General features: G+C 38.8%; 1 protein-coding gene across 1 annotated transcript in view; it reads left to right on the top strand.

Annotated features, from left to right (window-relative positions):
* Window positions 1-27904, top strand: part of SCFD2 (sec1 family domain containing 2) — a 199149-nt gene that overhangs the window by 41879 nt on the left and 129366 nt on the right. The window contains exon 5 of the mRNA XM_027779262.2: window positions 11429-11604. Within this exon, the coding sequence (XP_027635063.2) occupies window positions 11429-11604 (176 nt within the window). The remainder of the gene's footprint in view (window positions 1-11428; window positions 11605-27904) is intronic.

Genomic DNA, 27904 nt, shown 5'->3' with positions numbered 1-27904 from the left:
ATTGTTTCTACAGTTGAAAAGAGAACTGAAAACTGCTGTGTCCCAAATGTTGAAATATTGTGCTAGCAAACAGTAAATTTTAATCCTCCTTTTTGGACTTTTGCTCAAAGACTGGAAATATATAAAACCAAGAGGGCTTCTTAGGCATTGTTACTTAAGCTTACTCTTGTTAACTGCATTTGTTTTATTTGGGCAAGAGTTTGACAACTGAGAAAGAGATACCGTGCCAGGTCCGGACACAGACTGTGACTCTCTAATACCAAGAAGTTTAAAAGTGAAGGAGCTCTTAACTGGTGGAACAGTGCAGTATAATTCATGAGGAAGAAGAAAAGTCTAAAGCGATAAAGGCAGCTGTAGGTAGCTTTTATTCTTATTCAGCTCTGTTGATCTTGTAGCTGCTCAGCCAATTGTGTGAATTTTTCTTTTTCTTTTTTTTTTTTTTTTAAACTTACCAGTTTCTTTCCTTCATCTCTCACCTTTCCTTTCTCCCCTCCCTTAAACTCCTATTCTAGTAAGTTATGTTCCTTTATGACTTGGGGAAAACACCATTTCACACCTACCTGTTACTTGTGCACTAGTTTATGTATCTTTAATACCAGAGTATCAATTTGACCCTTAAAGTGTGTGGTTTGTTTTTGGTTGGTTTTGTTTTTTTTTCCCTGGGAAATGTACACACTAAAATCTATCTTACTGAGGAGAGAAAGAGGAAAAAACGGTAATAGAACATGTCATTTACACATCCTACCTGTAAAAAGTACCTTGAAATACCAAATCTTCATCTTAATTGCAAAGATCAAAAGACTGATGTGGAATGTGCAACCACACTGGGTTCTCCTAATGTAAGAACAGCTACAGCTTTTGGGAATGGGTTTGGAAGTGGTCCTCCTGGGAATTAAGTCCTGCCCTCTGCTTAAAGGAAACATGCCTAATTAAGAGAAGGAGACTGGGGCAGGTAATGTGAAGTGCACTCATAACAAAATGAAATAAATTTTAACCAAAACAAATTGGCAGAGAGATGTTTTAATCCAAAACTGAAACTACTCAGAATAGTATTAAAGAAAAAATTAAGTTTGTAGAGTGTCCTGTACTTCCTCTATTGCAAGAAGTTTATTTGGAGGCAAATTTTCTGTCTCAGTATTTTAGGAAGTTATTCTCTGCAGGTGACTTTAAATGGCTTTTTGCTGTTCTTGTTTAGGAAATGAAGTGCTGTTTTTTTCTGACTGTTTTGGGTTGGGAGGGTTTTTTTTTTGTTTACTTGGTTTTGTTTAATTAGTACGGCATTATACATTAAGTAGATTTACCTTAAAAAAAAAAAAAAAGAGTGTAATAATGGGACTACTTGCCCTCAAGTTTAAAGAACTACTTTAGTTGGTTCTGAAGTATCAAGCACCGTGTTTAACACTAAACTCTTGTTGAATTTTTAGGGTTTGTTTTTGGGTTTGAAATTTTTTTTGTTCTGTAACTTAATATTCTTGAAAAAATAACAGTTCCTAGATTAAGTTACTTTACAATGTTTCAGGAAATGTATTTTTGTCTCAACTATCTCATTGTTCAGTGAATAACCTACTGCATGCTAGATAGTCCTTTGTGGTGTAGGATGCGTAATGGTTCAAGCCCTAATTGCAAGTCATGTCATACTTGTGTCTTTGCACTTCACTGCTATAAAACAGTTTGCAGATGGAAGTGAAACACAGAACCGTGTGCACTGATGTGAAACAGAAATATGCTGGTAGTGTGTTACCTTTGATTAAAATGTAGTTGGCACATGGATGCAGAAATATTTTGAAGTTTTGAATTTAAATATTTTTTTTAAAAAAGTGCCACTGTGCTTGTAGACTGTCCATTTGTGATGATCAAGACATGGTTAAAAACACAGGAGTAGGTCCCTTAAGCCTCTTTGAACCTGGGTGAAAAACAAAATACTTATTCTTTAAGTCCAAGAAAAGGAAATTTACTGCCATTGCTGCTGTTTAATGGGGAAGCAGCCTGGCTGGTGTGCTATGATATCTTAATTTCATAGTGTGCATCAGCCATAATGACTGTGTTTTGCATTAGCAGAAGAGTTCATGAACATGGGGTGGGAGATGCTGATGCTGGTGTCTGCTGGGCACACAATGGAAACACATGGCACCTGCACTTTGCTGGAACACTGGGGCAGTTGTGGGTGTCAGCACTAAGGACCGTGCTTTGTGTGTTTTAGAACATGACAGAAAGGGCTTCAGAATGTCTTTACGTTAAGAAAGAAACCATCTAGTCAAAAAAAAGGAGGGGAGCAAACTTAAAGATAGTAGCTGAAAGCAATGTAGAAGTAAAAGAGTGAAGTGCTGCTGAGAACAGCCCGTGCTGAAGGATTTAAACCAAGGGTACAGTACGTGCTGGTGTGCTTGCAAAGTCTCTTAGTCTAAGATTTAAGGTAGAACAGTAAAACTGGGTGGCTTGTGCAGTGCTTTTTTGTAAGCATAATTGTGTGAGCCTCATCATTCAGTCCTGCAAAGGATGACTTGTTACACAAGAGACGTGATGAATTACATATATACATATTCATACATCATCATGTTTTCCATCCCTATTTATTTGCTTTCCACCCAAAATGATTGTTAGGGTATTCTCAGCTGCAGAAGCCTTCCAGAAGTCGTCAGAGAAATAATCAGTCCTGTAAATAATGTACCAAAGAACAACAACGACCTCCCTTTCTCTGAGACGGCATGCCAAGAACATGATGAAGTACTCAGTGTCTGAAAACATATGTCTTAGTGCTAAATGAGGACATGCACAAGCCACCTGAAATCCTTTGGGCGTGTTATTTTAAGACAAACAAGTTGATTCATTTCTGCAAGAAATTTAAAGCGTCCAGGAGATGATTCAACCAAATTTGCAGATTTCAAGTCCCTTTACAATCGTAGTGATTTACTGTTTTGAAGGATTACTGGGTTTTTTTAGGGCTGGCCTGGTACTCAGTATTTATTAACCTAGTGATAGAGGTGAAAAGTAAGGTGGTAAAATATGACCATGATACATATTTAGTCAAAGACTAAGAAGGGGATTTCAGAAACTCTGGTATGCCAGTATTAAATTGGAAGTTTAATATAGATGGTGACCCCTAGGAAGCTTAATGGGAAGCTAAACCCCTGGGAGAGTTAGGGCAATGAAGCTGGTGAAGGTCTAGAGAACAAGTCTTATGAGGAATGGTTGAGGGATCTGGGGTTGTTCAGTCTGGAGAGGAGGCAGCTCAGGGGGGATCTTAGTGCTCTCTACAGCTCACTGGCAGGAGGTTGTAGGCAGATAGGGGTAGGTCTCTTCCCAGATAACAAGCAACAGGACAAGAGGAAATGACCTCAAGTTATGCCAGGGGAGGTTTAGATTGGATATTAGGAAAAAATTCTTCACTAAAGGGTAGGTAAGCATCGGAACAGGCTGCCCAAGGAGGTGAGGAATCACCATCCCTGGAAGTGTTTAAAAACCACATAGATGTGGTGTGTAGGGACATGGTTTAGTGGTGGACTTGGCAGTCCTGGGTCAACACTTGGACTTGATAATCTTAAAGGTCTTTTCCAACTGAAATGATTCTATGATTCTATAATTCTGTGAGATAAGATTTCACCTCTTTATTCAAACAATTCTGAACTTTGCTTTAATGTTTGGGAGGGCAACCAGATAATGTTGATGCTGGCTAGAGATTGTTGTTACTTTTTTGTTCAGGCTGATTTAACAATGAAAAGGGGAAACAGAATGGTAAAGTGCACAAAGAAGGAAATTGTTGAAGTGGCCATACATTTAAAAAACAAGAAAAGCTCTGAATGACGAAAAAGTAAAAAATATCAATCCATACTGAGACAGCTAAGCTAACAGTTGTGTTTGTTAAAGCCTTCTGAATGTACTCGGGAACTTGCAATGGCAGATAGCCTAGGAGTTGTAAATCATAACTGGGGTCATAATCCTCTGCATTTAGGTGCTTAGAACTCAAAATCTTGATGATTATGTTAGAGTGCTTTAGTTATATTTGTCCCACCTAATTGACTGGGTTTTATTTGTTTTAAGGTGTATAAAAGAATTTCAAAAGAATAGTAACGGAACTGATATTTAAGTACTGTTTCCATTTTGTAGCAAAGAACTGAGGTTAGTGAGGATAGGTGGCTAAAACAGCATATGACACTTATGTGAATATAAATGATCTATATAGGAACAGCATTAAAACAAGGATTTAATGATACCGTGTGCATCTAGTGATGAATAATAAACTGCTTTTGAGATAACTAACTCAATGCTGAGCTGATGAGACTGTAGCCAAGTTGGGTTAGATGTTCACACTCAGATGGCAAGCGTTAGTTGAGTAGTAAATAGAGTCCAGCTTTATTTATTCTGTGTGTATAGCTTTATGCCAGAAGTTGCTAAACCTCAGCATAGTTGTCACCATTGTTGATGGCTTCTATGTCCTTGAAAGGCACTGCTATACACACCTTCAGACATGTGACGTGACAGGCTGTGCCTCTCTGAAGGTCCATTGTTCTGGAAAGCCCATGACAGGTAGGAAAAAGTAGCTGATCTACAGTGCCTGTGTCCTGCAGGAGGAACAGGGGACAGTAAGGGCCAGCAAGGAAGGAAGGCTGGTCACAGCTCTTCCTTGGTGGCACAGTGCTACTGGGGGCAGGCAGCAGGAGGCTGCCACTGCCTTGTGGTTTGGGGTGTACGTCAGGGGCTGCTTAGACCCCCAGGATGGACTTACCCTGGGACTGCTGTAATGGGGACTTGCCGTTTGTGCACATACCTGTGACCATGGGATTATCTGGATACTAGTGCTTCTGCAGCAGAAAAGGGAGACACGCATACAAGTGACCATTAACCTCAGAGCAGATGGGTTTGTTTGTGGGAGACGAGTGTGCAGTCTTGGAAGTAAACCTGCGACATCTGCTTTCAGCCTGCTGTAAGGTTTAGTGCTTTTCAGGTCCAGAGCCTTATTGTGGAAAAGCCAGCTAAACAGCATCTCATACTGGTCTACTTCTCATCTCTCCAAGAACTAGGGAGTAGTTGGCATTCTTCTCTTCTTTATTAACAGTTTAAGGACTGGAGGACTTTTGAAGTTAACTAAACAAAAGTTGAGAGCAAGTTATTTTTGTGGCACTTGCTATTAGAGTGTTACTGAAACTTCCTAAGAAGTAGAAAAGCATTTTGACTTAGTAATATCTGGAATTACACTAACAAGGAGACATAAGGGGTGTCATCTGTCCTACTAAATCGCTCTCACTTAGCTTGCGAAATATCTGACTCCCTTAGCAGTGCAGCTGCCCAGTTGGCTTTGTGAAGTATGAGAGCGTTCCACGTTCCTTGCAAATATCCAGCATTGGACATGATCAGAGGTAAGCTACTGTGATAGGTCTATATTCCTAATACTGTAGACAAGGAAAACAATTTGTTTGGAATTTTTCAGCCCTCTACTGCCTTGAAAAATCTCGCCTGTGAACATAAGTGTGCCAAGGTCATTTCTTTGTGGTTCTGTCGAGTGAAAAATGGACCTCGGCAAAAGCACTCTGGCCAGTGAAGCTCAAACTATGTTCTTGCATAAAATTGAACAAAGTTTAAAGCTGTGTATTTGGCGGTTTCTGTAGTCTTGGGAAAGCATCCACTTATTTATTCAATTGGTCACAAAATGTATTTTCCTCTTTACTTGTTTTCTTGTCCCTATGGAGATAATTAACTAAGTGTTAGATGAAGGACTGTGTTTGGAACAGCACATTGATAATTCTGACCTTTGCTCTTTAGACACCTCCTTCATCCATAAATCTTTATGTAACAACAACAAAGCGCTTTGGGATTCTGAATTTTGAAAATTTACTTCTACCAGTAAATCAGTCTTGAAAAATAATTGTTTTCTTGAGGCAATGCCTGCATTACACTACGTAGGCTGCAGCATTAATTTAACATGGAAAAAAGTCATACTGTGGAATCATGTCTTGATGTCTACAAATGCAGTTTGTCCAGTTAACTTTTTGTTTAACTGTTGAGGTAAAAGTCTTTTCATTCCACTTGAACACTCTCACTACTCAAAACAAGATTTTTGACAGACCTTTAATATCAGTTGGTGGTAATTTCTGGTCCAGTATGTCTAACTTGAGTGAACTGCTTTACTAGTAATAGAATTATTTCTTCCATTCAGTCTAACTGTACACATCATTATTTGTGCATGTGTTAACTGTGCTTGTATTCAGTGCTGCTATTTTAATATTTAACAAAATCATTTATTTCAATTAACTATTTTTTATAAATACAAGGTATGGCTTCCATTGTTTAAAAGTTGGCAAAAGTGGTCTGTAGTTCTTTTGGGATCTGCCCTTAATTCTTGAAAGTTGGAGATGGAATTTAACATCTGTATGTCCCAATATGTTTGCAGACTAATTACTGTAGGAGTCAAGGATTGAAGGGGGCCATTTGTATTGAATTAAGTCTTGTGAGCTTTTATGCAACTGCTCGTTAGACACTCATTAAACCCTGCCTTAGAACAAATTAAATTTGTTTGCCTCCACTCTTGTCTCTACTGTTGAAAGATTGATTGATATACCAATACCTTGCTTAACGTCTTGTGTAAATATTTTCATGTCTTATTTATGCCCATTGATTTTAGTACCAATTCTGACCCTTAATGTAAACATTTTTTGTGCATTTATAGAGAACTCTGTTTTTTTCCAGGTGGGGCAGGGAGCCCATACGAGCCAGTCAGTTCTATTTTACTTTCCGAACTGAAGTTCTCTGTCTTCCTAATCATTATAGAAGCCTCTCTGTGCAGGCAGCACAACTTTTGAGTTAAACTTCCAGGAATGAGGGTGATTGGAGCTGCACTGCGTGCTCTAGGAGGGCAGAAGCTTTGTACTCAGGCATTTCTATGGTCTTTTTTTTTTTACTGTAACTCTATCACCTGGTGTGGATTGTACCTGTCTTTTTACAGTGAGGAGGCCTAGACATTATTTCCTTCTTCAGTGATTTCCAGGTTTTAACTCCCAGTTCAACAGCACCTGCTGTTATCCTAGCATCAAAATGCATAATTTTGCACTTTATACTGTTAAATTTTATCCCACTTAGAGTAGTTCAGTGCTCAAAGCAATCCAACTGTGCCTTCTGTTCTTTCTCCATATTAATGATCTTTCACAACCTTGTGACAGCACTCATTTTGACACTGTTTAGTACCAAAATTTGTATTACAAATGTGTACATGCACACACAAGCACACTTACTTTACCTTTTTTTTTTTTTTTTTTTTTTTTTCGTGTGTGCTAGTACTTCTCTATTGCTGTGGTGGTTTGACCTTGGCTGGACACTAGGTGCTTTCCAAGCTGCTCTCACTGCTCTCTTCAGCAGGACAGGGGTGGGGGAGAAAATAAGCTGGGAAAAAACCTCTTGTATGTCAAGAGGAAAGGCAGTTTAATAAAGCAAAAGCAAAGGTCATGTGTGGAAGCAAAGGAAAACTAAAGATTTTATTCTCTACTTCCCATCAGCAGATGATGTTTGGCCACTTCCCAGGAAGCAGGGCTTTAGTTCACATGGTGGCTGCTCTGGAAGATAAACGTCGTAAATAACAAATGCCTCCCCTCTGCCACCACCTTTCCCTTAGCTTTTATTGCTGAACAGACATCATATGGTATGGAATATCCCTTTGGTCAGTTTGGATGAGCTGTTCTGGCTGTGTCCCCCAAGATCTTGCTGATTCCCAGCCTGCTGGTGAGGAGGGAATGCTGGAGAGCCAGCCTGGATGCGGTGGAGCACTGGTGGAGCACAGCTCAGCAGTAGCCAAATCGCTGGTGTGTTACCAGCACCTTTCTAGCTATGAGTACAAAGCACAGCACTTCGAGGGCTGCTGCGGGAAAATTAACTCCATCTCAGCCAGACCCAACACAGTTGCATATTACCTGCCATCTACTTTTGGAAGTTTCTTAGATATCTTGTATTTCTTTTAATTCTAGTCTTTTCCCCCTTAAATATGGTTATGGCATAGTTAATGCTATGCTAAATCCATGTGGATTATAATTAATTCATTAATCGGTTACATACAAGTTTGACATGATATTCTTTGATAAATGTACTTTGCATTTTTTCACCCTTTTCTATGTGACGTAAGGTATATTTTTCTTGGATGTTTGTCCTGAAGCTTTTCATACTTGCAACATTAGACTATTAAGGTAGTTAATTTTCAGCATTTCTTATAAATAAATATTACTTTTCTTTTTCCTACTCTAGCCTAGTCCCTCTTATCTGTTCCTTTTATCCTCAGTTTGTCAGATTACTAAAATAGAGCTGCTTCATCACTGACTTTCAGTGTTTCCTGGCCAGAACTGGCTCCTCAGTAGTGAGACTGGTACCTAGTCCATCATGTTCCTTTTACTTCTGTAATGTCCAGTTTCATTCCCTGCGCTGTTTTTTCTGTTCTCTTGCTCAAGATTCTTGCATTAGTGCACACATACTTCAGTTGTTCCTAACTAACCATTCAGTTTCTTAGCTGAGTTAATTCCTGCACTACCTGCATCATCTCTCTGTCAGCATTACTGTTTTTCTTCCCTGTTCCCCATCCTCCTGTGTTCTATTAACTTCTGAGTTTCACTGTGAGACTTCCCAGCCACCACCTACTCATTTTGTCCTGTACTTCAGAAGAGGCATGAAGCTTTGAAACATTTTGCTTTCAGTAGATGTTAGTTTTATCAAGTCCTGTATTGTGATTTAACGTAATTGACAGAGTACCAGTTTCACACATGCTACACTTGATAACTATTCATGGCAAAGGTTACTTCCCAGACAATATGGAATTCTTGGTGTTTGTGCCGGAAAGCTTATTAGTACTTTTAAATCCATTAAAGGTGGTTGAGGTCATACTTCTTCCCACATCCAGGAACTAAAAAATGATCAAGTGCTTTGTCAGCATAATGTAGTGCTTGCAAGTCAGACTTTGGTGCCCACACAGACATCTGGCTGTGCATAGGTGTGGAGTTTGGAACAGAATATGATTGTGAGGGAGCAGGAAGAGAAGACAGCAGGACCAGACGCTTACACTGAAGTCCTTTCTGCCAGTAGTTGCCATTTTCTGCCTGTGAATCTCTGGATTTGCCTTAGAGGAACAAAATGACAGTTGAAACGATGATGTGCCTGGCATCTATCTCTTGATTTCATAGGACCTGTCTGCCACATTGCAACACAAAAGGGCTTGAAACAGCAGAGGGACTTTAAAAGGCTGGTAGGGGTGGGATTAGACTAAATTTAGTCTGTTGTGCTGAGATCTCCCTCTGTGAGCAAGCAGCAGGGAAGATGGTGAGGATTTAGGTCTTGGGAAAAGAAATTAAATTGCTGATTACCACCAGTCACTTTCCCAGATTCCTTTCCACATCTACTAGAACAGTTGTATTTATCATCCAGCTGTCCAGGGAGATTTCTGTGTAGAAATTTGCTGGAACTCTTGAACCCTGGATCCATGGATATTGTCCAACATCTCATCTGTGATACTTACTCTTTAATACCAATGTAAATTTTGTAAATTACTTGCTAAGGTCAGGATTTCACTTATATTTATGTATGTGTTGGACTTTCTTTTGGTGCTACTCTGAGGGTGGGAAAGAATTTGATTGTTTATCTAAGATGGTGCTGAATGGATCTCAGACTGATCCAGTGCTGCATCTGGATTCACTTTCACAAGGGACAATCTGCAAAAAAACTCTTGAAAAAAAAATTTTGAAAAAAAATGAAAATCAGAAGTCTTGAAAGCCCTCTCATTTTACTGTTTCATATGACGGAAGGTCTGGCAACTGCATGTTTTCTCAATTGAAGCAAGTTACCAGATTTTGAATTTGCTACAATGTATCAGAACTGCTATAGGTAATAATGCAGTCATTATCAAAGGTATGCTGCAAGGCATGGTGGACTGACATTTTCAAATCACCATGTAAATCTGCCTGACACAGCTTTAAAAGAAGTAAAACAAGACTGAAGGCTCCAGTGTTTAGTCTAAAAACACACATGGCTGTGGTTGCTGTTTTAGCCTATGTGGGCTAACTGTGGAAACCTTTTGTCAGCTCTCGGGCCTACTGAGTGGTGTCAGCTTGATTTGTGTGTTAATTTGCTGACTTTTCAGTTTGATGCTTTCCATTAAAATTCACATAAAGAGCCTGTGTGTTTTTGCTTTATTTAGCAGTTTTCCCTAATCTAAATGCTCTTCCAAAAACTGCCCTTGGTGTCACTAAGAGAAAGTGCTTTCAGCATTTATTCACTGTTGGAATGATTTATTCGCCATTTATATGATACTGAAAGGATGGAGGCAGGTGGAGAGCCTTGTAAAGTGATGATATAACCAAATGCAGAGAAGAAACACAGTAGCAGACTTACAAGATCTTTCCCTTCTGGAAAAATACTGAATAAAACGATCAGTGGTGTAAGCTATGCCTAGCATCAGCCTAGAGCCTTCCTGACACCAAAGCTGCTTGTGTTTAAGTTAAAGGACCTTTCTCACTCCATCTCACATATCCCTGCTCTGTAGGCCTGCTTTGCCTGAGGAAGATGATTCATTACTGGCAGACGCTGCCAGGAACCAGGAAAACAGCCCTGGTCTGGATTTCAGTCCAGACTTGCAATTAGGATCGTGTTTTGACACCGTATTTCCTTGCATGGTGATGGGCATGTGTGATGGCCTGTGATGATTTGCTTGGGGCAGAGTAGGTAGTATGGACCTTCTTCCCTGGAACAGATCACTTCCAAAATATAAACTGATTAAGCAGTTTAGCTGGCACTTCAATGTTGGGTGCAATAACTGCTAATTCTGTAGTGTTTGTTTGGCCTGAATGACTCCCTTCATGCTTTTTTAAGGAGAGATCTACAGGCTAATGTATGGGCACCAGGGTGTTTATTTTCAAATAACGGGTGAAATCATGCTACACTTAATGCATCTCAGAAATAGAAGAGTCATGCCTTGGAAGTGTCCCTTCCAAGAAATGCTCCAGAAAACAGTTCTTTGAATCACTAACATTATCTCTGGTTTTTGAGCCAACACTGATCAAAAATATACCCTCAGGAAGCTGCTGGAGCGTGTGAGTCTGGTGTAAGGTAGAAGGCTCACAAATTCCCATTGGACTTTTGATAAAAACAGAAAGATTATTTAGAAGTAGTCGTCAAGTATTATTTTCCTAGCTTAAATAACTGTCCCTCTATGTCTGAAAAGAAAAAAACCCCCAGGTATTACCCTTTATGTCAGCATCTGTTGTGTGTTGTTGAATACCTGTCATACCACATACCTTATGCCACAATTCAGGGATGGAGTCTTTGTCCTGACCTGTTGCTGCAGCTTGAAGCTCCCAGGGATTGCAGTGAAGCTAGGATCAGGCCCATAGTGGAGAAAGCCTCTGAAGTTTTCTCTAACACGTTCGCTGCCACCACTGAATGCTGTGTCCTGTTTTCCTTTCCACAGGCAGAGTCACCCCAGAGCAGCTCAGCTCATACATTCAGCTTTTCAGAAATAATCTCAAAGCTTTGGAGAACCATTGTGGTCTTGTACAGCTTGTGCTGGCCACGATCCAGACTTTGAAACACCCACAGACTTCCAAATGGGACAACTTCCTTGCCTTTGAGAGATTACTTCTGCAGGTACATATTATGTCAATTTATTTTACCTAAGGAAAAATGTTTTATTTAATTTTTTTGAATTCCCATTGAATTTTGTAGCTTGTATTTTTTATGAAGTGTGTTGGATGTATTGGTTAAAAGCTGTTCCTTATTGCCAAACTGGTAAAAGAAATGGGAACCTGCACAGTTAATCTTCTATAGTTTTGTCTAAAAATAATTTTATAAACAAAAAGGTAGGCATTAAAGGTGAAGTACATAAATAATCTGATTTGGGTGACAGTTTTACATATCAAAATCCAAGATGATAAAACTTTTAGCAACAGACAGATTATTGTTGTTGTTGTTGTTTTTATTATTATTATTACCACCAGTCTGAAGATGCTTCTTGAGGTAATGTGCGAATGTGCGGAATCAAATGTAGAGAGGACTTTGTTACCATGTGAGGGTAAAACTTGTGTAATTTACCGAGCAGATAAAAGCATAGTAGGAAATTCCATGCCCTAAGAGTGTGAGGTTTCTTTGCTCACAGCTGTCATCTACCCGTAGCTCTTCCCACCACCATGTTTTTTACAGCATCCTGTTGGTGACCACAGTATTATTTAAATACACTTGGATTTCTCGTAGGAAATTAAGAGTTAGTCGTATATTGAACTCTATTCTACTAACCTTTGGAGATGTACCAAATGAGGAGTTTTTCGGAGAACCAAATAGAGTTAATTTCTGCTGAAATTCAGGGAAAGTTCAAAACTTTCCTCTCTGTGCTGTCTCTTCTGCCATTGTGTTGGTTTTAGAGGAACCATCTTTTGAAGGCCTAGCAAGAGGCAAGTCTTCATAAGCTAACTTATAGTGAAGTTAGAGTCAGCCTTAAGTGTATAGTGTGGACCTCAACTAAAACTAGATACCTCTGTAAAACTTAGCTATCTTTGTCTAGATGTTGAAAACAAACTAACAGCCCGACTTTCCCCATGATCTCTGGCAGCAGGGTATAACCCTTGGTCCTTTGAGAAGGCTCAGCCCATACTTCATAGCTCTCTAGTCAATGAATTTCTGTAACATTTGGGGGGCAAATAATGCAAAAGTTAAATATTAGCAAGCTCTTGTGTACGTTAATAAAAAAAAACAACTGTACTGTCTTGGTAAGACTGAAATATTTTTAAGTAACATTGGCAGCCTTCTTTCTCTGTTAAGAAACAAACACATCTCAAGTAAAAGAACTCATCGCAGCCATTCTTTTGTTTGTCTAGATTGTAGAGCATGGGAGTGACAGCCTGTAGTCCCCTTCTCTGTCCTGCAGTGACTCATGTCACATAGCTTTTCTCAGAAGCTGGTTATGTTCCATCTTAAAACCAGTTCAGCTTTAGATTCAAAATAAAGCTGCAAGCTCAGCACTGTTTTCACAACAGACGGCTGCCTATATAAAAGCCACGCCATAAATCATCAGGGAGTGGAAAAACAGATAAGAAACAACCAAACTATGTATTTCATAAAAAACAAATGTATAACAAGCACTCTTATAGTCTTAGGTGGTTTTGGATTATACCCGCTGCCTTCCACCCATCATATTAAGGTAAAATGTGTTAGCCAAAGCAAACTTTCTAGGCTAACATTTGTAACTGTTTCTTACACACATACTCATTTTCAGTAGTTCAAACAACAATTATGTTGAATTACGCAATCTGTACAGCATGTATCCTTTCAGTGGCTCTATTTTGAAGGCAGAGTCTGACATGCGTTATCTGCTTCTGAGTACGTGGCCTGTGTCTGATCTGTTGACGGGGTTATAGGAAAAGCAGAATACTGAGAGACCCAGAAGACATCAGAGATATTTTTATTTTAAAAAATCAGCTAGGACATTACATTGTGAATGGTTGGTACATAGCACTCTGCTAATTTGATGCCATGGTGGTTTGTTTCAGCAGTACTACTGAGAAATTCTTTAGCATAATTGTTATGTTTCAGATATTTTAAAATAATAAATCTTAAAAAATCCTCAATAAAAAGTAATTGTTTTGACATGAAGGTAATATTGTTACTGTCCTGTATTGGAACCACATAGAAGACAACTGTTTGTGAAAGATCTACTGGGAGTAATATTATTACACTCAGACAGTGTAGGAATTTTAGATTTTTTCACTGATGGATGCATGTCAGACTCCAGCTGATGCCAAAGGAGATAACCTAATATAAACAGCTGGTGTTAAAATTCTCAGATTTCCCAAAAAAATAAATCTGCACAGTTTTGGAATTTCTCTCATTACTGGATCTTTCTGATGGGTGTCGTGATTCTCTCCTCAGTCTAATTTGCATTTTTCAGAAAAATCACACTGTTGACCTGAAGCCTTTAGTCTAACTCATACATTGAATAATGTCTTCCATTTTTCTTCTTCTCTTGCTCCTTGATTCACTCCTTTCAGTTGATGTTGCAGGTACTTAGTTCTAAAAATGGCCTGCTAGAGGTAGAAAGTAGCCCACTTCCATTATTTTATCATAATTGAAGATCTTTAACTACATTTTTCAGACCTGTATTGTCTCAGTAAGTGTTTTTAAGTCTCCAGCAAGGAAGTTTGGTTTTGACTAAAAGTCCAATGAATGTCAGTGCAGCTGCATACTTACTACAATGTTGTCCTCTCCTTAACTGGAATGGGTGAATGGTCTGAAACTGGATTTTTTTGAGAACATGGCCTTGACTGCAAAGGAAAGGGGATCATGTGCTGAGTTAAGAGTAATGCATCAGAATGATTCATCTTGTCAATCACAAGTTTTCTGTGTTCTGCTGCTCTACCTATGCACATGATGGAGCTTTTACTACCCAGAAATTTTAAATGCTTTGTGAATTGAAACAGTATATCCAGTTTACCAAGGAGATATCCCACCCCATCGTATTTTCCTTCTCTTGACGTCCTCTTTCTATTTTTCTAACTCTGACTATCCATAAAACTGATAGGTGGGAAGTGGAACACGAACTAAATGCTGTACCATGCTGCCTGCAACTCCCTAGTATTCCTCATGTGATTGCCTTGTTTTCCTTCAAGTGAGGATTTAAAATTTAGGGTTGTAACAGAAAACAAGAAAGAGTGTCACTCCATACTTTTCAGCTCTGTTTAGCTCTATATCCTATTCTCAAATTTATGACTTTCATGGAGGTTTATTAAGCAGTAGAGGCCCGTGAAATACAAAAGCACAAGAAGAGGAGCTTTCTCCAGAGTTTAAACAAGATGTGACACTGTGAAAGAAAGAATATTTTTGTTGGTTTTAACATATATATGCACTGAGCAGGGACTTTAGCCTCCAGATTCAGTTTAACAGTACCCAGCAGCATTACACAGTGCAAACGGGGGCATTGTGCCCCAAGGGAAAGTGAAGTTGCTCTGTGAAAGGTGCTGCTCTGAAATTCTCCAGGTTGGATGCTACCTTTTAGAATTGGCTGCATCCTTCTGGCATAATCTTGCTCTCAAGATTTACGAGTAAAGTGCTTCTCATACTGAGTAGCAGTCTGTTGTATGAATAGCCACATCCATTTAAATCCCAAGGTTGGGATATATTCAGTGCAAGCAAGTTTTATCAGACTGAGTTTCTACAATAGCATATGGAGTGTTTGAAATGTCATGTCCCTGTCCCCCCAAGAAAACAGACATTCTCCAAGCAATTTAAAATTCTGCAGCTGTACTTTGGAGTCAGACAGAAGAAGAGGGGGAGGATTTAAGTTGATTCCAAGTTTTTTGTAGGGTGCCATAAGTAAAGACATTGCCATGTTAAAAAGTTTGCTCTCATTGTCATTTCCATGTGGCAGCAATGGCAGCAAACGCTGGCAACAGTTGTACCAGTTGGCACTGCATGGTACCTAAAGGTTCATGTCATCTTTTCCTCTGCTGATTGTCTGCTGCACATTTTTTAAATGCAAACCTTTCTGCTAAGCTAAGTGGATTTAAAACACCGGATCCTGTGTGTACTGTGTTTGGTTCCCGTAGTAGAAAGTTCCCAGTGTAGATGCCTTTCCATGACATAACAATGACTAGTAATAACTCAAACTAAGAAAAATTTCTTCCACGATATTATTGCTTTATTCCTTACAAACAGCTCATGCTTTATGAAGCATTTTTTTGCATCAGGACTTTGAAAGCAAACAGCTATTTTGACCTCCCCCAAAAATGGGAGGTGTGTGTTTCTTCTTTAGGATGAGCACATTCTCTTCTTTTTTGAGATGTGTGGGCTAAACTTAATTTTAAAACTGAAAACGTACCAGCATTGTTGTCTTAAAATATTTGCATTGCCCAAAGTAAGGAAATCTGAAAGACTATGGAATTCATTGTCGCTGTAGTATTGGGGAGAGGATTGTTGCTTCTTGGTGCTTTTTTGTGGCACAGTTTTTGTACCTGCTGACCAGCATTTCACAGTTTACTGGGAAATGCGGCAGCTTCAGCTTTGACCTAGAAGCCATGATGCTACCACTGGATCTCAGTACTGTCAGAGTTTTGGTTTGTGATGCTGATTGATGTCACATAAACTCAAGAGTAATCAGAATTAAAGGTTATACTAAAAAAAACCCCACAATAAACCCACAAGACCAACCAAAACAAAAAGTCCCCAACACGTACACAATTTCATTCTATAGATGAGTGGCTGTAATTAGCTTTATGATCATAGTCAGTTAAAAATCTTTTCAGCTTTCACCTATTTTGAATTGTCTTGCTTTTCAGACTTAAAGCTCCCTTGGGACCAAGTCCCCTCTGAGCTTTGACTCCCTTCATGGCCTCCAATGTCTGAGAGATGAATGTCTTGCTGATTGGGCCAGTGCTCCCACACACAGTATCTCCCAGCTATGGCATCAGAAATGTCATCAGTGAAATAGCATGTTTCTAGCAGATAGTGAGGACAGCTATATCCCATTGCTTTTGAATCTGAGCCCGTGATCAGCCCTACCTATGTCAATAGTGTGTTACTTTATACTTCTGGTCTCTGCCAAGAACATACAGGTGAGCACTGTGCATCACCTTGACTGCTTAGAAAAACAAATGCAGTGTCAAAGTCATTACCTACTAAAGTAAATTTACTTGTTTTCAAAGGATGACTTGGTAATTTGAAAAATTTTACAGGTTCTTTTCCATTCTTCTTTTTTTAAAGCTTTGCTATCCTAGGAAGGAGAACACTGTAATATTTTAGCAAAAGTATCTGGAGTTTTTAGTGCCTCCTGGTAATAATAGAAGTAGGTCAAGTACTCTGGTGGCGTATGCACACATACTTATATGGAGAGCTTCTGATAGTATAGTATTTTCATGTTTAGATTTCCAAATACTAGTTAGTTGTATTTTATTTTATTTTATTTCTATTTTCTCATTTTGGTGCTGTAAAATTTGACAGAAGACAGATTTTATTTTTTTTGTCCTTGGTGTATTGAGAGAAAATATAGACCTGTTTTTAAAAGAAACAGGGACTTCATGCCAGATGGTCATTTCAATGTTTTTATTTTTCTGTTGGCAGAAAGTGGTTATGAGGTTAATAAAATGACATCATTCTTTCTTCTATGAATATTAGAGCGTAAACTCACAAAAAAAAAAGTGGAAAAACTGCAATACAGCTGAGTATTTTATATTGTAATTAATGTTTCAGTAGCAAGATCTAATCACTAGGGTGTTAGTAACCATTCCATCCTGTGCCGTGATTCTCTACAATTTTCACAAATGCAGGGTATGTCTGACCCATTACTTAATCAAAGATGACATTATTATTTATTTACACTTTTGGCCATTGCATAATATGGTAGGCGTTGTCCAAATATGCATGCCTGCACAGGGCCCCATGCCAATAAATTTGGAAACTTTAAAGACACCAGCTTGCAGACTTTCCCAGCCTAGCACTCACTAGTTTTCAGACCTCTCAACTTTTCTACAGGGTACAGTAGTTACGAGGTGACATTATTGACTCAAAACTGGTATAAACCAAAAGCTTAAGCATGGGCTTCAGGGCTGCTAAAGCAAGTGGTTTGAACAAAGCAGTGCAAAAATAGGAAAAGCTTTTGGAGTAATTCCTCTTGCTCTGCAAGAGTAATTCATGGTTCAGCTGTAGTGAGACCTTTTTTTCTACATAGAATAGATTAAGATCAGTGGCATTTCTTGTTATTATTATTTATATCGCTTTAGTCTGCATGTAACATAATTATGTAGCCCAGCTCAATGCAATAAATTGTCTTTTTGGTGGCCTGCAGTGTTGATCAATAAATCTTTTTAGAAGGAATACTGCAACAGTATTTGGAAAGCAGAGCCATGATGTTAGCTGCCTGTAATTGGATATGTTATATTAAAAAATTTTCTTTAAATTAGGTCACTTTTAAACATAAATTTACATATGGAATGAATTGTCTTGGTGGGAGTCTTGCATGATACCATATTGATTGCAAAGGTCATCCTCTGGAATTTGGTACCTTTTAGACAAGATTGCAGTTTGGACACTGATACGCATGCTGTCTTACACAGCTAGAGAATCAAATGTAATTTGTTGATGACTTCTGAAGAGAAAATAGTCCTGCAGCAATCACTTGCTTAAGCTTCCAAATTATTTACAGTAAGTTCTTATTTAACCATCTGTTTGTAAGACATGCTTCATTTAAACTGGGAGTAATTTCCAGAACATGCAAACCCAGTTGGATTCTGCCTTTATATATGTGATATTTTTAAATTTGCAAGTATTTATTCTACATAAAATTTATGTTAAATTTCATGACCTTCCTTAAAAACTGGTGTATACAAGCCGTGAAATAGTGTTGCTTCTTGAAACTTGCCTCACATGGTCTCAGTTAATTTCTTTTGCTTGCTCAGTGCCTCTTACATTCATGATATTTTGTTTTTAACAAGAATTCAGTTGTGTTTATGTGTTTTCTGTAAGTTTCTATAAAACAGAGCCCTAAACTGCTGGGAACACCTCAGTGCTACAGCAATACAGGTAAAACAGTGGACTTCATTTGTGAAAGTGATCAGCTGTTTTGAGTGTCGTTGGTTTTGTGCACTACCTGTGATACTCCATAGAGGAGAGGCTTGTTGGTTACAATTCATATACCATGTTCTCAGGAGGCTCAGTTATGGACCCTTTCCGGGTTTGACATGCCAGAATTAAGACATTCCAACTCGTTTTTCTCAGAAAGAAAGAGCTCTGTGTGTGTGTGGTTTTTTATATATATATATATATATATATTTATATATTCTTCTACTCTATATATGTACGTATATAATTTTTCCAGTGAAACTAATTCTGTGAGTAGAATGCTTTTGTTAGACTACTTTGAAAGCAAAATAAAATAGAGGTAGGGATTGTTTTAACATTAAATAAATCTTTTGAGAGTGAACAGAAGCTATTCTAGTGGCAATTTATTTATCTGTTGAAAGAAAAGTGGTAAGTTTTTCTATCTCTGGCTGACAAGGAGTTAAAATATCTTAAGTGTGCTTACCATATCACACAGGAGTTGAGTATCTTTCTGTATTCTTTTCAAAAAAATGTGTCTGCATTTTGGTCTTAAAAATTTCAAAGTATTGCCATTGTGGCTCTCATTTATAAAGCAAAGACTCTCCTTCCTCATCTTCTGAAAGAGCTAATATTTTCTATCCAGATAAGGTCATGGAGAGCCTCTAAAATGAACACTTAATAAAGAAATGGCTTTCTTAAGTGAACAGATGTCCACATCAATAAAACTTAAAAAGCCTTGTGGGAAGAAGAGGCTAAAAATATTAAGTCAATGGGAACTGTTAAATTAATGTTCTATGTACAAAACCAAAATACTTGCTGTAAAATAAAATAATCCAAATGTAGAAATGTTTGTAATGGGAGCTAGCACTTGCCGGGGGCGGGGAGCAACAATCCACTACCACTCCCTCTACATATGCACACATTATTTTGTTAGAAGTTTAGACAAGTAATAGCTTTTTCTTGCCAGTTTTCTTTTGAGATGCATGTTGAGATTACATGGTAGTTGGTATCTGGTTAGCCAATGTTGCAGAAAGGCAGCACGGTTCTCAGTTTCATAGGAACACTTGTCACCAGTGATAGCCAAAGTCCTTCACCAGCCCGGGGGAATTCCTGTGTGGAGCTACGGCTTCTTTCTCCTCTGTGACTTTCCTTCTTAATATGTAATATTAACTCCTTACTTACTGTAGAAGGTAACATTAACCAGGCCAAATGGCAGATGCCCTCACTCCCTGTCAGCGTATGTGGAGGAGAGGCACAGTAACAACAATAGTGAATGAGTCGTCATTTACACAGATAATTGTGTTGCAAGAGGCATAGTTTCTCTTGTGCGTACTCCCAGTAAGTCCTTGCTTTGCTGTATGCATTGCTCCACTGACAGAGGATTGCATACTACCTGTTTTACATTAGTGGCAGGATCTGCTTTTCATTCTCTACTTAAGGAGATTGTTGTCACCTTGAGCAAGAAATTTGTCTTACTTATTTCTGTTATTACTTGCACAGGACAGGCTGAGTCATTCATGAAACAATAAAAAAAAAAAAAATGCTCTTCCAAAACCATAAGAAATGTCCCCAATGGACTGGGCAAATCTCTTGGCTTATTAATCTGCAGAAAAATGGCGTGCGCTGTTTTGCATCTAACGAAGTGGAGGATTCAAGTACTCTTGGCCAGCAGCATCTTTAATATGTTTTGGGAGGCAGGGACCTGTAAGCGGTGTGGCTTCAGTGGTCACAAGTAGGCAGTGCAAGAGTGCAGACTCTTTCGGTCCATCTTTTTGCCTCTTAACAACAGAAATCCTATTAGCAATGTCCATTCATCAGCCTTCAATAAACAAGTTAATTGGCAAGATTTTGCCCAGTACTGAATCAAGCATGTTATTTTGGTGTTTAGTTTCTGCTAATAAGGTCATTAACTTGGTGTTAATTGTGTGTTACTGGACAGGCAAAGTGGTATATGAATGGTAGGTGGGGAAGTAGGCAGCTCCATCTGTGCTCTAGTGTTTTATTTTCTATCCATTTTGTTCATTATGATACCCATGGCTTTTTGGTAAAAAGACTTGTTTGGTGTATTTTTTTGGATGCTTTCTGTCAAGATGATTCATTCAGTTTGTCATAGTCTAGGTTAGAAAAAGTTGTTTTTCTTAAGATAATACATAGGATTTTTTAGCTAATAATCCTAACTGGATCTTGCCGCTACTATAGGTTTGGAGCAGGACTTCATTTACCTTTGGGTTTTGTCTGCTTTCACTAATTATATTATAGTCTTTAAGGAAATAAGCATTGCCTTATTTTTGCAACCCGTGTGTTGTCCCTAGGTAGGATTCCAGGTACTGTTGTAATAATAATGAAATGACACCATACAGCACAGCATGTAGTGAGAGCTGTACTCATAGGAACTGCTTATCATTGTGGCTGTTAGTTCAAAGGCAGTAAATCACCTATCAAATCTCTTATCTGCAAACCAGTTTGATAGTGCCAGCACTGTATATCTGGGTTTGAGTGTGATTATACTAGTCTGACAGTTTAGTTTTCCTCATTTTTTTGGAAGATATACTTGATTATTTCCTGCAGACTGGCAAGGAGAAAGTGGAGAAACAACACAACTGAAAATTAATGAACACTTTTCTGTGGGTGGTATCCAAAATTAACAGTGGGGCTGCCACATTGCATTCCCTCTTGTCTCCCCACCTTAATGAGTTGCATATTTCCCTTTCCACTGGCCCACACACTTCCTTGGATCACAGACATTTCTGGGCACAGGGTGCATGCACAGACATACAGGTGCACACTGAACTGCTTTTTCCCACAGTCTGGGTTGTCTGGCATTAGTCAGCCCCAGCCTAGAAAGCAGATAGTCCCATTGGCAAGGTACCGATCCCTAGCTGTAAGCCTAGCCTCTCCATTCGTCTTGTGTCCCACAGAATATGCTAAGGGATTTTTGCCCTGGCAAAAAGATAAACTCTGGTGAGTCTTGATGTGCTTGTGCAAACGTGCCCTCATGGCTGCTACCTTCAAATCACAGCTCCTACCTCTGTTTGCATCATCTGTTCTTGGTCATGAAGCTCTTTGAATGAACAACTGTCCTCATACTTTGGGGCTAATATTTTCCCCAAAAGCATTGTTTTCAGTAGGAAAGTAAGTATATTCTTAATTTGGTTTTGCTGACTTGATGGAAAACAACATGGTGTTAAGTTTTCGGAGTTGTCAGACCGGTCAAGGTCAGGGTGGTCTAGGACTTTCTACTTTTCCTTACTAAAGATTTTATTTTTTACCCGGTGAAATTGAAATGGCAGTGAGCTAAGAACTTGCAAAACTCTGTATTGTTGTTGGCCATGTTTTCAGTGAAAATCCCCACCCCTGAAGGAAGCTATGCAAAAAGATGGTACTACACAGTTGATTGCAGCTTAGTCCCCAGCTATGGAAACATGGTAGATTTTTGTGCATTATAAATTATGATATTGTTTGCAGATGCATAGACTTGCTTGATATCATTTGCTTGCTTCCAGTGAAGAAGGCAGACTCAGTTGTCCTTGCCTAGGTTAGAAAAGCAGATCTCATTTGAAGGCAACATGCTGACTCAGCCAGCAAAATCTTAGTGCAATTTTACCTTTGCAGTAGGTCATGAAAAATCCTTTTCAAAATCAAATCTGGCTTGTCAGAGGCCTGTCTGTGTAGTACTTAACTGCCTTGCGTCCTCTTTGACATGACCAGTTACCTCTACGTAAACAATTAAAGCTGTAAGCCTAACTCTTCCCTCTTGGAGAGGTGTAAAATACTAGGATTTAATTAAAACAGTTACTACTACCTCTGCTATCCCACAGGTATGTGTAACAGACAAACGACTGCTTCCCACATGTTCCTGAGTTTTCTTGGGAAGTGGAGAGAGATTTCTTCTAGTGGTTGTCTTCCTTTAGATTTTCTCCAGTTCATGTCTCTTCAGTAAAATTATCTTTTATTGCCATTAAGTTTCTCTAGGGACTTTCTTGATGTAAGAAGATACCTCTTTGGAAGCCAACCTGTTTCACCCCATGGCACCACATTTGTATACAAGAGTGTATACGTCAGCATACCATAGACCTGGCAAAAGTGGATTTAAGTGGGAAGCTGCCTGCTGGCTGTGGTGTTCCCAGCTCGGCACAGAGCAGTGTGAGGGCTGATACAAGACACACTGGTGCAACAAGACTGCTTCCTTCTCATTTGCCCCCACCTTCCCGCAAAAACAAAAAGAAAATACTTGCTCCATACCTAGAAATGACCTGCAATTCCCTAGTCTGAGGCTTCTGAAGCCTTGTTTTCTCTGTGTTTATTCTTTCACGTATTCTGTAAGAATGCTTTATTAATTAAAAATGCAGTAAGTACAGGAGAAAAAAATGAAATTTCTCTCTGGCCGTCCCCCCCCTGTACCACCCTGTCCCAGGGTGTTTGTGTGCCTTTAAAACAAATTGCATATGGTTCTGTGAATGTTCCTGTAATTCAAAATAGTCGTGTTGCCTGCAGAAATGAAGGGCACCATGCACACATAAAACTTGTACAGTATTTTCTAATGAAATACGACAGCCCATTTGTGCAGCTGTGTCTAATAAGGCACGAATACAGTTAACTGCTATTTACCTCCTCACACTCTGTTTGTTTGAAGTACAGAAATGCTGTACGTTCACATTAGGCAATTCAGTACAGAAATGTAACTTGGACTATTGATGGGAAGTATTTCATAATTTTGTAGCAGGTTAAAACATATGGTTGTAGTTACAATAAATAAATGGCTTAGTCCATAAACGACTGCCATTCAGCTCAACTGTCGGGTTGATGTAGGTTTATCCTTCAGGAGAGTAAAATGTAGGTAACAGATAAGTAATAAATGGTAGTCTGGGTCGCTGCCTGGGGAAGGGAAAAGTTTCAAATTCTTTTTAACGAGGACACTTGTAAGAGAAGAGGAAAAGGTAATGTGTCAGAGATGAGAAACTCTCCAAATACGACTTAATTCTATCCACCAGTTCCTCTTCTAGTATTTCTTCCCTGCTCATCCCCAAGTCTATGGGAAGTGAAATAGCTGCTAAGCCATAGGCAGCAAAAGATTCCAACACAGTCCATAGTTTCATCTGACTTATCCTTGCATAGTAGTGCTGGTTTCCTGAATGGAGCAGAATAGTTCTTCTCTGATAAAAATAAGGAACGTTTTCTTTAAGTTTTTTAAAATGTCTCTGGTTTTCTCTGAATTTCTTAACCCAGTATTCTTCTGCAACACAGAGAACATCTCTGCAACAAAGATAACAGAGTTAAATTTGGGAAGATGTAGGCACTCTATTAAGTGAGGTTATCAAATGCTGTAGCTATTAAATGTATCTGCTCAGAGTGTTTTTCACTCGTCAATAGATCAGAGTGTGCTTAAAATAAAGGTTCCCCAGAAGAGACTAGGATGGGTCCTCAACTGCCTTTTTATTAACAGGTATTTTGAAAATGGCTGTGTTGTCCGTGGTGACCAGGCTCTCACTGGCTTGATTTGTTTTTGTTCTGTTTGGTTTTGAAAAGACATTTTTTAAAAGCATTCATCCTTATAGCTCTTTTAACAGATACAGTTTAGAGAAAGCTCTCATGTTCTTATACATCTCTACTTGCAGGGGGGAAAAATACTAAAAAGCTAAAATTCTTGATATCATGTACCACTACCTAAAGTTTGTTATCAGTAATGGGCAGTAGCCTTAGCTGGGCATAAGTCTTCTGACTGTGACTTTTCTGATACATAGGAATACATTTCAAAATACATGTTCTTGTACCAAAAGCCAAGTGAAAAGATCTCTTAACCTCCTCTCAGTTGTCTTAATTGAATTATCCTGCTTCCCCTCTGTGTAGATTTTTCCCTAGACTGTAGATGGATTTTCTGTCCAGGTTTTTATTTGTGGAATTACTCAAAAAGTACTTGGAGATACACAACACTCGAGTGCACTGTATTCCACAGTAGTTCTGGAAAGCTTTAGAACAACTCAGGTCACCTTCTGTGTCCTCTTATCTACTGTTTCTCCAAGCTTGTCTTGGTGAGATGTTAGCTGTTGCCAGGATTATTGGAAAATTGATGCTGCTTCTCCTGTGTCCCCTGGAAAGAAAGGGCTGCTTGAGAATCTTCCTACTGTAGGATGGAGATGGTTCACTACATTTTTTCATCACATTTACAGAGATGGCAGCAGATACATAAAGATGTAAGCTGCTGCTACTTCAAGGGAGTGTCAATCACTGACATAGGCAAAGTTTTGCATTGTCTACATACTGTTTTAGTTGTTTGCTGCAGAGAAGAGGTTGAATGTACTGAAGACACATGTGCCAGCATTTAATTAGTAAGTGTCTGACTGCATGCATTGGCAACAAAGGTGTAGATTGGGAAGCCACCAACCATGTGTTTCAGGGGACAGGATAGCTGAGAAGTCTGTTAGCAGGGCACAAAACTTCAGTGTTTTGCTTTGAATTCTGATTTCACCCAGTTTTTACAGCCATGCAGAATGGAATTTTTACTGTAGGAATTCAACCTGTGTAAGGCTATCTGTCTGAACTCCGAGAGCCAGCATCTGCAAATGGCTTGCTTGCCTCTAATGCAATTGTTTCCTAGCTTATCAATGTGTGCGTTTGTGTTTGATCCCTAGCCTGAGCGTGACATCTATTAGAAGTGATCACTACTAGGAGATGAATGATTTCTTTAGTAGCTGATAGGTGGCCTTAGAGAAGTGAGGATAAGCATGGAGTAGCGTGCCATTTCTCATCCTGCTTCCCTTCTGTAAGTCAAAAGAGGATACGCAGTTCCAAGGCATTACTAAAGCACTTCTCCTCAGCACTAGTTATCTTGTCCTTTTCCTGCATGTGCTGTTCATAGGAGTTTTATTTTCATAAAATATGTGAAGGCAGAGAATACTCTTAAATGTTTTCAGTAAGTAGTGGCACGGGAACTGAATGTCTTATGTAAGAGTACAAAAGCTAGATGCTGTCTCACAGAGGGAGCAACATATTTCATGCAGATGGGCTCTCAAACGATGCAAACAGCAATTCATGGATGACCAGGTGACCTGTTTTTCTGTGCTGAAGAATTAAAAATAATTTACATATTTTTGTTTTTAAAACATTTGCATGTCATCTTGGTGTGATTACTGGCACATGTTGTATTGATTCAACTTTATTGTCGCATTATTCTCTCACATTCAAGGGCCACATGTGCTCCACATCTGGTGAACATTCAAAGGCCTTTTGAAAAACATCACCACGTTTTTGTTCTTGGAAATGCTTATGACAAATACCACGCTTTTGCATCTGCTTCTGCTGTTGGTTGCCAACAGGATGCAGTAGGCTATGCCTACTGTCCAGTTACAAAACTACCAAAGGTTTACAATACATTTCCTGTTAACCAAAGTGATTAACTGCTTAATTGTTGGTCCTTGTTCCATGCACTACAATGACCATGCATCCTTGTTCTGGTGAAATCACAGTGGACTGTACTGAATATGTATCTCTTTATGGCCACTGTCATTAGACTAGGAAACGTGGGAAGAAAGGACAGCAGGAAGAGAACCATTGTGTTTTTAGGAATGAATAGGACCCCTCTTTTTTACAGTTATTTATGCTAAAATATAATCTTGCTTTTGAGGAGAGCATGCCTTAAAAACTGCTAGCATAGTATTCAGTGTAGAAAGTCACCAATAAACTACTACTTAAAACATTCTGGGAAAAGTTGGATGTTTTCCTACAGATCTATCATTAATGTTCTTGTTTGGTACATGGCTCAATGCATTTTATAGTGTGACTGCATGACTGTTTACCACTCTTCATGACGATGACGTTGCATTTATTGTGAACCTCTGAACACCATCTGTTTAGAATATACGGTTCCCCGTACCAAATCAGTTGCATGCAAAGGAGATTGCAGTGTGCTTTTCACACATTATTTATTATGTAGGGCGATGTTAAAAATCATGATTAGCATCTTCTTACATTTCACCCTTAGGTGCCTATAATATAAAATCTCATTTGGAGATACCTAAAGCCAAATTCAAACCTGAAACATGTTTAGTTGGGCTTGGAATGAAGGAGAAAATATTCTCCTGACTCAATAATGAACTTCATTTCTCTTTTGGGACTTGACTTCTGACACAAAAAGAAGGCCAAAATAAAAACCAGAGTGAGTGAGGGCCCTGACTTAAACCTGCTTTTAATTAAGCCTTGTAAAGAAGCTTTTCTGCTAAAACTCTCAGGTTGAAGAGTTCATGCAAAAAACCTTCCCTGTGGCTTATGAACAGCCAAAGTGGGGACATTCAAGCACACATTTTTGAATAGTTTAAACCAGAAAAAAATGCAAGTGAGAAAATCTGTATTGTTTGTTTAATGCAGGTTTTAGCCGGCCACTCCTTTTCTAGTTTTCTCCCCTCTTCTACTATTCTGTGTGTTTCAGTTTAAAACTTAATGCCACTACAAGATGTTTTGATATTAACAAACATGAAAACCAAACTGCTTTGGTTTCCTTTTTTCCTAATTGCACATAAATTTGACCCAGTTCAGCTGAACACAGTTGCAGTGCATTAGAAATGTAATACACATTTCAAATCAGAATCGTTGTGCCAAGGCAAAGGTCAAGGTAATTTTCTTGTTTGTTTGTTTTTAAAGGGATTAAATAAATGTAGTTTTACCACAAGGAAAATGATGGTGCCCATTGCTCAAGTATGGCTTTTAAGTCTGTGTTTAAATGGGAGTAGACTATCCTGTCTGGAGCAGTAGCAGGGATCATTTCAGAAGTAAATGTTGCATGCTTTCTGTGCAAAGCAATGCTCATTGTGGAAGACTTCTGCTAGATCACTTACACTATCAACCCCAGACAAGAGCTTACACCACATTAAAATAAAGCTGTGGCTTCAGTGACAGGCTGTAAACAGAAAGGGGTGGGATACAGTTAATGGCAGCAGGATAGTGCTAAAGAAAAATAAATAACTCCCTTTTATTTGCAGCTGGCAAAGGCCCAGATCCTGAAACATCATCAATCATCCTTGATGACTAGATGAGATCATAAACTGAATGAGGAAAAATAAACTTAAATTTAGCTTAAATTGTGATTGGCACAGTAAAAATTAACTTTCGCCCAAAAAAATGTTTTCTTCTTCCAAAATATTTCTAATTGCTGCCCTCCAAAATATTTCTAATTGCCGCCCTTCCCTATGTTTTCCCACCCACTGCAGAACTTCCAAGTGCTCTTTACTGTTGGTAGATGTCACCCCTTATCCTTCCATGTCTGTTTCAGCATGTGCTTTTTAGATTTTTGTTGGGAAGCAAACTGCTTTTGCATTTTTTCCAACAAAACATTTTAAGTGTAGTCTTCATATAAAACCTCAACATCATGTTATTT

This window comes from Falco peregrinus, chromosome 2 (assembly GCF_023634155.1).
Source record: "Falco peregrinus isolate bFalPer1 chromosome 2, bFalPer1.pri, whole genome shotgun sequence".
NCBI lineage: Eukaryota > Metazoa > Chordata > Aves > Falconiformes > Falconidae > Falco > Falco peregrinus.
Note: the sequence above shows the minus strand (reverse complement) of the source record. Positions and strands in the feature narration are given on the sequence as shown.